Source organism: Paramormyrops kingsleyae, chromosome 15, assembly GCF_048594095.1.
Source record: "Paramormyrops kingsleyae isolate MSU_618 chromosome 15, PKINGS_0.4, whole genome shotgun sequence".
In the NCBI taxonomy this organism is placed as follows: Eukaryota; Metazoa; Chordata; class Actinopteri; order Osteoglossiformes; family Mormyridae; genus Paramormyrops; species Paramormyrops kingsleyae.
The window spans coordinates 21404410-21418658 of NC_132811.1; the positions used below are offsets into that span (position 1 = coordinate 21404410).

Consider the following 14249-nt stretch of genomic DNA (forward strand, 5'->3'; position numbering starts at 1 on the left):
ATCTAAGTGGTTTTTGGAACTGTATAGTAGTCAAATATTTGTTTTCTTCTTCCTCTTTAGTTCAGTGCCTAGTCAAAGTCAGAGATAAACGTAGGAGCACCATTGTTACCTTGGGAATGAGGCACAAGTGCTATGATATTTCCGATGCCTCGTTGTGACTCTGAGCTATATGTTAGCTGATGACGCATATGCATGTCCGGATTGGACTCCCTAAGCTGTCCGCATACTCGGCATGGCTGGATTTGATTAAGGAGGAATGCTTTAGTCAAACACCCGAGAGTCAAAAACGCTTGTGAGTTCACCATCCTGCCTGTCATGTCTGAATTTAGTCAAACGCTCATGAGTTCACCATCCTTCCTGTCATGTCTTACTTTAGTCAAATGCTTGTTAGTTCACCATCCTGCCTGTCATCTCAGAGTTGAGTCAAGCGCTCATCATTTCACCACCATTCCTATCATCTCAGAGTTTAATCAAACATTCATGAGTTCACCATCTCGTCTGTCATTGTAGAATTTAGTCAAATGCTCGTGAGTTCACCATCCCGCCTGTCATCTCAGAGTTTAGTCAAACGCTCGTGAGTTCACCATCCCGCCTGTCATCTCAGAGTTTAGTCAAACGCTCGTGAGTTCACCATCCCGCCTGTCATCTCAGAATTTAGTCAAATGCTCGTGAGTTCACCATCCCGCCTGTCATCTCAGAGTTTAGTCAAACGCTCGTGAGTTCACCATCCCGCCTGTCATCTCAGAATTTAGTCAAATGCTCGTGAGTTCACCATCCCGCCTGTCATCTCAGAGTTTAGTCAAACGCTCGTGAGTTCACCATCCCGCCTGTCATCTCAGAGTTTAGTCAAACGCTCGTGAGTTCACCATCCCGCCTGTCATCTCAGAGTTTAGTCAAACGCTCGTGAGTTCACCATCCCGCCTGTCATCTCAGAGTTTAGTCAAACGCTCGTGAGTTCACCATCCCGCCTGTCATCTCAGAGTTTAGTCAAATGCTCGTGAGTTCACCATCCCGCCGTTCATCTCAGAGTTTAGTCAAACGCTCGTGAGTTCACCATCCCGCCTGTCATGTCAGAGTTTATTTAAACACTCAAGAATTTACCATTCTTCCTGTGTTCTCCTTACTGTCCCAGCGGTCAAGTCAAAGACATCTTGCTGGGTTGATTACAAATTTCATTTTCAGGAGAGCTGGGACTAACTGGGAGAGGGGATCATGGACAAGAGCTGCTCTGGGTCTGGATCAGCATGACAGATCCTATGAGCTTATGAAAAACCTTCCTGCTCATAAACAGCATGATTCAATGTAGCGTTTATTGTTTTAAATGTAGTTGTTTGTATGTTGCAATGAGGAAGGATAGACCGCTAATTTTTAACAGAGTTTGTTCAGGCTGTAAGATACATACCGAAGAACAGTCGAGAAATACAGAGATTTATTTACATTTGGCCGTATTGTACGGCATACCAGTTGAGAGCTTCAAAATATTTTAAGAATTCATAAAGTTGGGAAACGTGCCCAGGACAAAGGCAGGTTGGGGGCGCTACATGTATTCCATATGGTATTACCATGAAGCCGTGTATTTGGACAGCTTTTCTGTTTTATCTGAACAGTCAGATGTGAAACATCTGTCCAGATGCCTTATGAAATTTGGACACATGTAGGTGTGTGTGTGTGTTAAAGTGAAAAACAGCAGTGTCTTTGGAAATGACAGTATATGGCGATACCGAATCAAATTTCACGCATTAGTTAGTGCCGGTGCCTCATACTTCCAGTGCCAAACCTCCCTCAGTATGTGGAGTTTTACCTTCCTCTTGTGCGTTGTGGGTAGTTGGCATGTTCACTCCATGTGTGCGGAGGTTTACAACGGATCCTCCGATTTCATCCCACTGTCCAAAGAAATGCAACTTAAGTGAATTGCAAGTGCCTAAATTGACCGTGTGTGTGAGTGTGTGAGTGAGTGTGTGAGTGTGTGAGTGAGTGAGTGAGTGTGTGAGTGAGTGAGTGAGTGAGTGTGTGAGTGAGTGAGTGTGTGAGTGAGTGTGTGAGTGAGTGAGTGTGTGAGTGAGTGAGTGTGTGAGTGAGTGAGTGAGTGAGTGTGTGAGTGAGTGAGTGTGTGAGTGTGTGAGTGTGTGAGTGAGTGAGTGTGTGAGTGTATGAGTGAGTGAGTGTGTGAGTGTGTGAGTGAGTGAGTGAGTGTGTGAGTGAGTGAGTGAGTGTGTGAGTGAGTGAGTGTGTGAGTGAGTGAGTGAGTGTGTGAGTGAGTGAGTGTGTGAGTGTGTGAGTGAGTGAGTGAGTGTGTGAGTGAGTGAGTGTGTGAGTGAGTGTGTGAGTGAGTGAGTGTGTGAGTGAGTGAGTGTGTGAGTGTGTGAGTGAGTGAGTGAGTGAGTGTGTGAGTGAGTGAGTGAGTGTGTGAGTGAGTGAGTGTGTGAGTGAGTGAGTGTGTGAGTGTGTGAGTGAGTGAGTGTGTGAGTGAGTGTGTGAGTGAGTGAGTGAGTGAGTGAGTGTGTGAGTGAGTGTGTGAGTGTGTGAGTGAGTGAGTGAGTGTGTGAGTGAGTGAGTGAGTGTGTGAGTGAGTGAGTGAGTGAGTGTGTGAGTGAGTGAGTGAGTGAGTGTGTGAGTGAGTGAGTGAGTGAGTGTGTGAGTGAGTGAGTGAGTGTGTGAGTGAGTGTGTGAGTGTGTGAGTGAGTGAGTGAGTGTGTGAGTGAGTGAGTGAGTGTGTGAGTGAGTGAGTGAGTGTGTGAGTGAGTGAGTGAGTGAGTGTGTGAGTGAGTGTGTGAGTGAGTGAGTGAGTGAGTGTGTGAGTGAGTGAGTGAGTGTGTGAGTGAGTGAGTGAGTGTGTGAGTGAGTGAGTGTGTGAGTGAGTGTGTGAGTGTGTGAGTGAGTGAGTGTGTGAGTGAGTGTGTGAGTGAGTGAGTGAGTGTGTGAGTGAGTGTGTGAGTGAGTGAGTGAGTGAGTGAGTGAGTGTGTGAGTGAGTGAGTGTGTGAGTGAGTGAGTGAGTGAGTGAGTGAGTGTGTGAGTGAGTGAGTGAGTGAGTACCTTGCAATGGACTAGTGCCAGAGTTGGTTCCTGCCTCACAGCAATTGCAATAAATATATTATATTATATACAAGTGATTACTTGATTAATCCTCAAATTCATCGGTAGATTGCTGGATATAATCGATAGTGACAGCCCTAGCTGAATCAAGTCAATTTATTAGAGATTGTCTGTGCAGCTGTTTAGGTATACAGTGCTTATTCTGGTTTTATTTACTGGGTGAATATTTAGGGTCTGTCAGACACATTCTGCAGACTCCTCTTCTGTTCCTCATCCCCTGAGTCGGTAATTTCAGCCCCCCCCACCCCCCCAGGTGTAAGCAGTCCCACTCCTCAGCTGAGTGCTTTCTGACTCTCTCTTTCTCTCTCTGCCTCTCCCCGGGCAGGAAGTCTGAAGCGGTTTTGCACCAGGAGAGACTCCAGGCCATAGCGGTGAGTGAGACCCGTCTACACAGCCGTTCTGCGTTCGATGAAGAGGTGGTCAGCTTGCCGTTGCCATGTTGCCCTCCGGAACTTAAACAGTCTCAGGCAGCAAGCCGTATTTGATATGTATGTGACCAACTGCTGGTGTCTAACCGCCATTACTGCGGGAAGTGATGCCCACGACAGCCAGCGTGGCCCTCAGTGCCACCCTGATGTTCCACGTGACACCAGCGCCCAGCGCCCCCCCCATCCACACACAAACACCATCTGGATTCTCACTTTGTAGTTCAAAGACCCGAGCCTTCTCTCCTCCGCCATTGTGACCCAGTTCCCCCTCCCCTGCCCCCCACCCCCCGCCCCTTCAGCTCGTTTGTGATCATTCCAGAGGAAAGGAGCACAGAGAGGTAATGTGCTCTCTAATGCATCCATCGATCCAGAGGCACACACACACACACACACACACGCACACACACACACACACACACACACGCACACAGAATGCTGCGCAACCACACCCACCTCCAGAAACAATCTTCCTGGCCACAGCTAATGCAGTCTGCATCCAGCCTCTGACTACTTTCTCTCTCCCTGAAACCCTGCCGGTTCTTCCTCATTCATTCCTAAATCACCCTCTTCTCCCACTTTTCGCCTTCCTGCCCGTCATTCTGCACTTTGTTCCAGCCTATTATGTTTTAAAGCCGATCCCAGCTGCTACACCCAGACAGCACAGTAGTGCTGTACATGTCTAAATTGGCACCAAAACTGAGAGATCCTTACTGAAACACACCCCAGTAAACCCAGTTAAAGTTTTATGGAGCACATGGATAAAAAAAAAAAAAAAAAAACAGAGCAAAGGACTGGTTCCGACACGGCTGACTCCGTAGCGGTGCGTTGGGTGTTTGTTCCCTAATGCCTAGCCAAGGTACTTTATGAGGCGAATTTGATTAGCAAAAGCTAACAGATGGGACTGCTGATACTGGCGGAGGAAGTCGGTCCCAATCGTCTGCTTTAGCCTGGAGCTGCAATGCTGCTTTATCTACTGAAGATACATTAGATAGCTTAGCAACACGGGCACATAGGAACGTCAGCATTTTAATGACCTCGTTCTGTGTTTTGAGAGTTCTCTTCATTCTGCTTATTATTTTTCTTGGAATGTACAGTACCAGTGAGAAGTCTGGACACACCTGCTTTTAATGCTACGCTATTCACCTTATACAAAAAGACCTCAAGGCGATGGGGTAAAGTATCAGATGTCACCGACCAAGAGAAGTGTTCACCATCTCTATTTAGACCCTTCCAAACAGCTCCTTTTTGCTTCGATGACAGCATTGCAGACTCTTGGCGTTCTTTCAACCAGCTTCCAGATGTAGCCACCTGGAATGCTTCTCCAACGGTCCTAGAGGAATTTCCACCGGTTCTGCACACAAGTTGGCTACCTTGCTCTTACTTTTCAATCCAACTGATCCCAAACCAGTTTTATAGGGTTTGGATCGGTGGATTGTGGGGGCCAGGTCATCTGTCACAGCATTGCATCTCTTTCCCTTTTCACAAGACAGTAGTAAAACCCGAGGTACGTGTAGGGTCTTATTGAAAAACAAATGATTTTCAGTGGGTGTATGTAGACTTGACTGGTACAATATATGTTTCCATGAGCCTTGTTCACCAGTCTTTTTTTTTTGGTTTCTGCAATGTAATATGTACATGATCACACACACACAGCAGGGTGGGACTAAACTTCAGTGATGTGAGGCACCAGTGTGTCCTGTGGGTCCCGTTCTGTGCACTGATTGATTTTGATGAATTTGTAGCATGTCTCTCTTGCGCCTCAGTCCTTGACTGCGAGGTAAGTACCCCGCGGGCCGCCTACCAGAAACACATCCAGCTGCGTCTTCGCTTGCACGCACCCCGTCCACGTCCCCGGCTGACCTCAGGTCCCATTATCATCTCGCAGGAGAAGAGGAAGAAACAGACAGAGATTGAGAACAAAAGGAGGCAGCTGGAGGATGACCGCCGACAGCTCCAGCACCTCAAGGTAGAGCCGGCCGCCTCGTGTCCAGGGGTGGCCCTCCGCCCACTCCGGGTGCAGCTGCTCTCAGCCCATATGCATTATGAATGATAATAGGCAATTTACTGACCTGTTTGTGTCTACTGCGTAAAAAAGTGGAACGTCTTCAGTCATAATGTGCTAAGTGACAGGATGATACAGAATGTTCTGGAAAGGTACACAGAGTCCCCAACTATTATCGAATTTCAGGGATTTCTCATCTATTTAATCGTTTTTTTGTTGGATTATATTTGTATAATATTTAACCTGCACTGTGAGCGGCAGGCAGGAACCAGCAAGAGTCATAAGACTTTAAGTGCTTGGTTGGAGGGGGAGGGGCTGCTGTGGCGGGGCGGGGGGGGGGGGGCTGTTAAAGAGTGTGTCTCCTGGGAGGGTGGAGGGTATGTTGACGTGCTGTGTGTGGTGGGGGGGTTCAAGCCGGGTAGTACTGAGACTGTTGAACTAGTGTCCCACATCGTCCCCTGCTGATCTGAGCAACAACAAGGCAAAGGCGGCTTCAGAGACTCCTGTTTAGCTTGTTATATAAAGGTGTCATGGTGTTTATCGGCGGTGGGTGGCAGTGCAGAAATAGGCAGGCGGGAGATCACCACGACGGCACGAGACGCTTGGACACGGCGTCCCCGTTGTGGCTCCAGACGGCCGTAAATCGCGTGAGAGAAATGGCCTGAGAGACGAAGCCATTGTGGAAGAGCGGACCACACATCCTGGAGAGAAGACCGAGCTGGCAGAGGCCCGCCAGACTGAGATAAGGTCCAAGAGCGGCCGTCCTCGTCAGCGGTTTCCATGGAGGCCCACTGCAGGCCCAGCGGAGCGCGGCCGGGGAGGACAGGCGGGGGGGGTGGGCGTTCGAGACAGAGAGCCAATGTGCTGGCCTTTAGCTGGGCTGGACAGCACTCCCCCCCCCACCCCAAATCACACTTCCAGTTACACCAGCGGTGGGAAAGGAGAAGTGGGAGAAAGTCGGCATGTGTCAGAGAGACAAACCCGGCTGTCAGGCCACAGACAGCTTCCCTTTGCAGCCGTGTAATTAATGTAATTAGAAGGAGCTGGCGCAAAACCTTGTTGTTGCAGAAGTGACAGAGGAGAGCGGGGCAGCCTGACCTGCGGACGGCGAGAGGTCGCCAAAACCGGCTAGCTTAAAAACGTCAAGCCGGTCCGCCCGTCTCTTTGGGGTTCCGTCATCCTAACGCCGGTCGATTTGTTTAATTCCATTGCATTTCCTGTGTGGACCCCTGGTGGGCTGGGGGTCACACACACGCACAGGGGCGGCGGTATCTGTGGGAACGCGTGGCCCCGTGGGGTTTTGTCTCGCCTCCTATTGTCCCCCGTTTAAAGCGCAGAAGCGGCGCGGACAATCGGCGAGCAGCACGCACCACGCGACGCCGGGGACCGACTGCCGGGCTTCCGTCCTCGCGCTCTTCCTGCCTCCATTGTGTTGTGTGTGTGTGGAAGGGTGTCGGCACACTGGGATGTTGTTCACCCCGTCGCTGTGTCGGCAGACGCTCCCTGCTGCATCTCCCCTGGGTTTGGGCAGGGGGGGGTGGAGGGGGGAGTGCGAAGAGAGCCAGAAATGAGATGAGATAAAATGCTCCTTCGTTGAGAGAATATAAAAATCACTGTAGTATATTTGGGCTTATTAAATATGCATACAGTCATATAATTTTATTAGCCTTTTTGTGGGGTGCAGGTATTTCTGGAAATTGATTGGTTACCTCCCAGCACCTTCACCCCTTCGCCTGGATCCCCGTCGACCCCCCCCCCCCCACAGAGCAGTGCATTTGCGAGCAGCTCATGTCAGACAGATAAGGCCGCGGGGAAAATCAGGAAGCACACAGGGCCGCCACATCAGCCATACCCTGGGGGGGGGGGGTGTCATTGACGTTATTCCTGATTTACGGGAAGAGACGTGTCCGCAAAGATCTGTCCTCTTTGGTGGCCAGGCTCTCACTTCGTCATTCCTCAGAAATATCGACAGGTGGCCACAAGCAGACCTTAAACAGTCCAAACATCAGCATTTCAGAACAACAGTCACCCTGTTACAGGGTCTAACTCTCACTGTTGTGTCCCGCTGTGACCCCAAGCTGCTAAAGGCTCCATCTTCCACCCTCCATGGTCACTTTCTTGAGGATTGGATGCCCCTCATTTCTAGAAGCCGCCATTGCCGCGGGTTTGCACTGGGTGAGGCTTTTAACGGTCGATTGCCTGCGTATCTTTTTCGCTGATGCGGCCCATGTCAGAATTAGCCGGTTTGATTACAGGAAGACGCAGCTGCTTTCTCCGGAGGTTATATTCCTCATTCTCCCTGGAGCCCCCCATACCCCCCCCCCCACCGAACAGTCTCGCAGATGCACTTGTGTTAGACAGCAATGCTGTAGCCCCGTCCTCCTGTCATGCTTTTTGTGTAGCGCCAAGGGTCGGTGGGCACTATGCCCAGATTAGACCCGGGTCTGCGAGTGGGACGGCGAGTGGGACGGGCGGACGGACCGCACATGTGCCGCGCCAGTCCGCGGCAAGGGCGAGGCAGTGGGGTGCGGCTCTGGGGTGGGTCAGGAAAATGAACGACACAGGCTGGGGTCACATGCTCCAGTTCATTGCTAATTAACGAGATTACTTAAGCGTGGAGAGGCCTGTGTCACATCCACTGCTATCAGGGTCTGGGGAGAGGAGATCTCTTTGATAGTAATGCGCCTCTTTGTTTCCTTAAAAACCCACTGTTTGAATAACAAGTTTGCTTTAAATTTAGGTTAAACATATTTTATGCATTAATATTTTTTAACCAGACTTATTTAAAAAGAAAATCCGTGTTTTGTATGCGTAGAATGTAGGACATCTTGGCCATATTACTGAAGTACATTTAGTCTATGAAGATGCCCTTCCATCAATCTTTCCATCTGTCTTCTAACCGCTAACCCCAGTCCGGGTCGGGGGGGGGGGGGGCCAGGAGCCGATCCCAGGCAGCCTAGGGCATATGGCTGGGGTACAGCCAGGATGGCGTCTCAGTGAAGATGTGAACATAGCAGTTATCATCAGGCTTATATTGCCCACCATCTTATATTGTGTTTTTGGTATAAATATCATTCCTGTAGTAAAAAAAAAAACAGAATGAACTGTGGCATTGAACTGACGGCAACGTCTGTTTGTCAGTCAGCCAGAAATCACTTGACGATGCTCTGTATCAAACACTGTATTTAGCTCCAGTGCTGCTTTATTCATCATTGCACCTTCCCTGTAATATGCCTCTGCTTGTTGTTCCCGTTAGATTCAAATCCATATGGCTCTTCGCGCATGCATAAATGCCGCTGAACACACCAGCTTGTGGCTTTTGTACCTCGTGCAGTCAAAGGCTCTGCGGGAGAGATGGCTGCTGGATGGAGCGCCCTCTGCTGGCTCGGAGGAGGACGAAGCAAAGAGACAGCTTCAGGAAGACGAGGCCAAGACCAAGGGTCTGGAGGAGACTATTCTAAGGTCAAGCAAATGAACCTAGAAAGTGTTAAAGAAAGCAGTACTTAATAGAATACAGTAATACCTTTTGTTTTGTTGACCACATGTATGTTTTTTTTCCCCCCGAGATGCAATTTCTATAGATGATGTATAAAAAAAGTTTAATTCATTTTAGCAAAACTCAGTTATACGTCACCAGAGTTATGAGTCTCTGGAATTGCTCTCCAGCTTTCTCAGCTGTTCAAAGCCCAAAACTACAATTTGGTAAGATGCTGATCCATAAATATCTGCAGAATGGGCAGATGCGGCGGCATAGTCCCCTTTCGCCTCCTGCCTTTCCTGCCAGCAGCAAGCTGTGGCCTCAGTCCTCCGCCTGGCTGCCACAGGCTGCGATTGCTCCAGGCCCAATTAAATTCCTCAATGGCAGTTGGCGGGCTGCGGCCGTCACTCTGCTTGGAAAACCAGGGCAGATCCGGCGCATCAGTGCCTAAATATCGCTAATTATCTGGGAGGCTGAGCGGAGGAGAGTGTTTAGTCATCTGGTACAGTTACCTGGCAAGGTACTTAACCTGAATCACTGTAGTGTAATATCACACTGTGTGGTTTGTAGGGAGAATGTGAGTTTAGTGAGTCGCTTTAAGCCCAAACAGCTGGAAAACAATCAGACATATAGGGTCACCTGTAATAGACATTTTTGTGTTAGTTTATCTATGATTTTTAAAGTGATAAATGTTTCTGTGCTGGATAAGTGTCTGGAGGGTGGCTGGATGGATGTTCCTGCTCCCATCTCTCACAGGCTGGAACAGGAGCTGGAGGAACTGGAAACTGGAGTTTCAGCAACATCCACCAAAGAGAACTTATCCGATGTGGACAAGGAGGAAGAGAGGAAAACGGGAGACAACAAGGTGAGCCTCGCCAGGGGTTCCGCCCTCTTCTGTGAGTCACAAGTCAATTTTTGATGCTTGAAATGGCAGCCAAAATACTGTTGTGAAGCTTTGGGGGAAATTTCTGGGCTGTTCCTGCTTCATTTCCCCAGACATGAGACATGGGGATCTCGGTACGTGGCCCCAGGGCCACATTTGGCTCACATGACACCTTCTTTTGGCCCACAAACATTCCATAAATTCATGCAGGGAATATAAATAATGTAACACCACTATGCTGAAGGGTGGCTCCAGACCCTCCCCTCCTCTCCGTTCCCAGGGCCCCGGGCCATGGGTGTCACATGAATTAAATAAATAGCCTGTGCCGGTATATATTAGAGAATACGGCTGTGCCCAAACCACAGCTTGGACCGCATTCTTGCCGCACACCACTTCATTTGCAGCAAAATTGCACTTTGCAAACAGGCCTGTCGTCAACATCAGCAGCGAAGCATGAAGCATTGAAGGCTAAAGGTGGCTGTATACTTAAGATGGAATCAACGTCGTTGTAGCAGTTTCTATGAGCTATAATCACCGCAGTGATCAGCGTTTCAGCATACCGCCTATACGGGGCCCCTGAGGCAAACTTTTTTGTTTTTTTCTGATCCCTTCCACTGTCCACGATTGGCTGACATAAATGTGATGCCGCGGGGTTGGCCAGCAGGACTAATTATGCATGCAGTTACCAGTGTGCTTTGCACTGCAATACACTTTAAATATTGTAAATGAATGTATATTGGTGTATTTCTGTTAATAGTAAATGTAGTAACCGTGTAGTGCTTGCCATGGAATGCGCGTTTCATTAGCATGCAACTGTGAGTGTCGAGTAAATTGCTGGCTTCCCTATACCGCTAGTATTAAGCCAATAGTGGTTATTATTAAAGAGAGTGACTTCCATTTTAAATGCTGCCGTCTCCTTTATTAAAACAAATAGCCGCAATATGTTTATCTGCGCTCTATCTTTGGGACTGCTGCATATAAAACGTTCTGCGCCCTCTAGGATTGGGGCACAACATTGAACGAACAAGGTGTCCTCAGTGTTTTAAGTATGCAACACGTTTGTCTCAATTTCGTTTTATCCAGACGTCGTTTAAAGTATATAGCTACCTTAAAGTAAGACCCCAGCTGGCTATCCGCCACACTGCTGAGTTTCTCCATCACCCTATTTAGAAACGTGCACCTTTATGCAGTCAATCCGTCCACCCATCTGGGACCATCCAATAAGGGTCAACTCACCGACCCTTAAGGCATATGGTGGGCTAGGATGTTTGGGAATGGGATCAGACCATAATGAGCCACCCATAAACCCTCATTGCTCAATACAATCACACTCAAACGATGGCTCAGAGTGACTAACTCCACGTCGAACATCCCCATGGCCCTGATCAGGGTAAGTGATCAGGAAGATGGACGGATGGTTGGATGGAGTTCTGTGGCACGATGTTGAAGCTGGCGCATCCCTGCTGCGTGAACGGGCGTCACGTCACCGTCTTGACGTTACACGACAACCCGTATCGTAAAGGCCGACTGGACCTGCTGTGGGGAAGCGGTCCCAGGCGGAGATGGGCACCCAATTCGGAACTGCTGTTGACAGGGGGCTTTTTCAGAGGCTTGAAGGGCTGCTCTGTGTGACCCATTTTCCAAGAGTCCCTTAGCAACAGACTGAAACGTTGTCTTCCCGCCCGCCCGCTCTGACAGCTGCTTTTTGACTGCTCTTTCTTCTCTTGTCAATATCCACTTCTGCAGCTCTCCCTCCAGCCCTCTGCCCGTTTCGGGAAAGCAAACTGCTGCGTCTCCTGCAGCATTTCCAGCAAATGTCAGCAAAAATCTTTGCGACTGAACCTAAAAGTGTACAAAAAAAAGTATCTTTCAAAGTTGCATTCGCAGGGGTTCAGAGTTCAGTGCATGCAATAATGTAAATGTACCTATGTAATATGAAAGATCAGTCCATTACATTGTGTTTTATTTGACCATGTGGTGCACAGCTTAACGTCACATATTTTCCATTTTTCTTTTTTCTTGTCAGGCTCCTGCAGGCTCTGTCAAAGGTAAGACGTTTCCAAAATTTTCAGCACGTTTTTTTTTGTCTCTCAGTTTTGCGTCTCTTGTCAGCATTCTGCCTGAATGCTTAGCAGGTGCACACTGTTCTCTCTGGTGTTCCAATTCCTATGCATAATCCCTACCTTAACCGTAATTCCTAACTCTATGGTTTACCCTACCCTTAACCATTCTCTAACCTTAACCATACTCCTACCAATATCCCTACCCCTATGCCTACTCCTTACCTCAACAACTAACCCTACTCCTTACCTTGGATGAAATCCTAACCCTAGCCCTGCCCTACTCCAAAATTCTAGACCTACCTCTACACCTTCCGTAACGCTACCTCTACCACTATACCTAGTCCTACCCATAATCCTATCTGTAGCTTCAACCGTTCCCTACCCCTGACTCAAATTCTAACCCTGATCCTCCCATTACTTAAGCCTAACCTAACCCCTACACCTAACCCTAATCCTAAACCCTAACCCTCAGGGCCCAGTTCCCATTACAGCAATCCTATCCATTTTGATGTTAATGTTGATTTTTTTCACCATTCTCTGTTGCCATAACCAGTTCAAACGTATCATCATGCCAAATATTGCAATACAAATAATATACAAAATAAAAGTAAAAGACCTTTAATAGTTAATTTTTAATAGCTTTTTTAGAATACGTTGTTAATGCTTCTGTTTTTAATTACACCGAGATGGATAGTCTGAGTTTTCCCATAATAAATAAATTCTTTTGGTGATTGATACAGAATGTCACAATACAAAATTGTTGCAAACATTTGAAGCTATTTAGTAGTGAAACAGAAAATGAAGCACAAACTAATATAAGGAATATTTGTAACCCAAAAAAACAGTTATACTGGACATATTTATTTACAAAGAAAATAAAAGTGCACTCCAGAAGACATTTGCTGTAGGCAGTGGACAAAAAGTTTGAGCCAGTACAAGCCAATCAGTTCCCAGTGTATCTGATGCTGTCAGGACCATATGGAAGTGAGGGAGCCTGGTGTGATGTGAGAGAAATGGTCAAAACATCGTAAGTAATTTCTCAAATTCACACTGTGTATAGTTCAGCATTCACCTTGGGAGAAAAAGTCAGGTAACGGTCGTCATTCACATTTCACACGCAATTCCATGTTTTTCTTTGAAGGTGTCCCTGTGGTTTGTTTTTGTTTTCATAATCCTGGGCCATGGTGTTCGGCATCCAGGTTCTGTGGTTCATTCCTAAGGCTTTTTGCTTTCTCACTCTTATCCTGCCCTGGTCTTGCCCCAAATAAAAATGTGGGTGTTTTCCAAAACAACATGTCACATGTTTCTATTAGCTGACCTGCCCGGGCTTCCTCCATCATGTGGAGGGAGACCTGCTCCTCGTGCTTCTCATAGTGCCCACCAGCAGCACAATTCCTTGCATCGTCATCTCGGAAGGCACCTTTAGAGGCTGTAGCTGACTGCTGTGGCCTGTATGATGTTGCTCTGTGCAACCACGCTTTCTCATGGAAGGAGTGAACGCAGACTCCGCTTGGAAACTGTGTTCTCTGCTCTCTTGGAACAAAGATGATCTTTTCTTGTCCCTCTGGGGGTATGACTAGTCACTCTGGGGTGTAGAATGGCTTGAACACCAGTGAGGAACATCACGAGGATCAATTTAATGGCAAACCAGATCACACAATGTTCTTCTTATACTCCAAGCACCAGTGAACCAGCAACAGGACATGGCCTGGTGTTGTGAGTGAATTGTCTGGGTAGACCCTGTCTGTGAAGTTCCGTTAATATGGTCTCTTAGTCTGCTTAGAGCTTAGCCTGCTTAGTGCCGTTCTACTGCTTTTCGTCCTAGATAGGTTGGTAGGTAGATACACCTCATTGGTCCCCAGGGGGATATTACATACTAGATTGGATTCCATTCTCTGCATCTTGATTGTAGAGTGTGCACTTCAGCCCATTGTTGCACTTTGAAGATTGTTTGTCTCTCTCTACATCCAGTATTAATATCATTCTTAGCATGTTTCTGGTGACAGCAATTGCTAGCCTTGCCATCATATGCGCATCATTGCTGACATTTGGAAGCAATTTACAGCTGCATAATTCTCATCCATTGCACAACTATTTCATGTGTATGATAAGAGACCAAACTATTTTATTTGTTGTTCACTTAGCATGTAGTCAATTTGACCTTACCATTCATTTGGCCACTACCAGATGTTTCTATATAATTTAGACCAACCAAGTAAAAGCAGAAAAATCCTGGCCTTAGTTTATGGGAATCACTGGGTGTGGGTGTGGCTAATGTCCTGCAGTGTGCAGTGGTGGGAT

The 14249-nt window shown here is 47.7% G+C and overlaps 1 protein-coding gene across 1 annotated transcript in view; it reads left to right on the forward strand.

The window, feature by feature from the left end:
• palm1a (paralemmin 1a) overlaps positions 1 to 14249 on the forward strand; it is a 47946-nt gene that overhangs the window by 11569 nt on the left and 22128 nt on the right. Inside the window, exons 2-6 of the mRNA XM_072700092.1 lie at positions 3420 to 3465; positions 5408 to 5488; positions 8859 to 8986; positions 9759 to 9867; positions 11912 to 11933. Coding sequence (XP_072556193.1) covers positions 3420 to 3465; positions 5408 to 5488; positions 8859 to 8986; positions 9759 to 9867; positions 11912 to 11933 — 386 coding nt within the window. The remainder of the gene's footprint in view (positions 1 to 3419; positions 3466 to 5407; positions 5489 to 8858; positions 8987 to 9758; positions 9868 to 11911; positions 11934 to 14249) is intronic.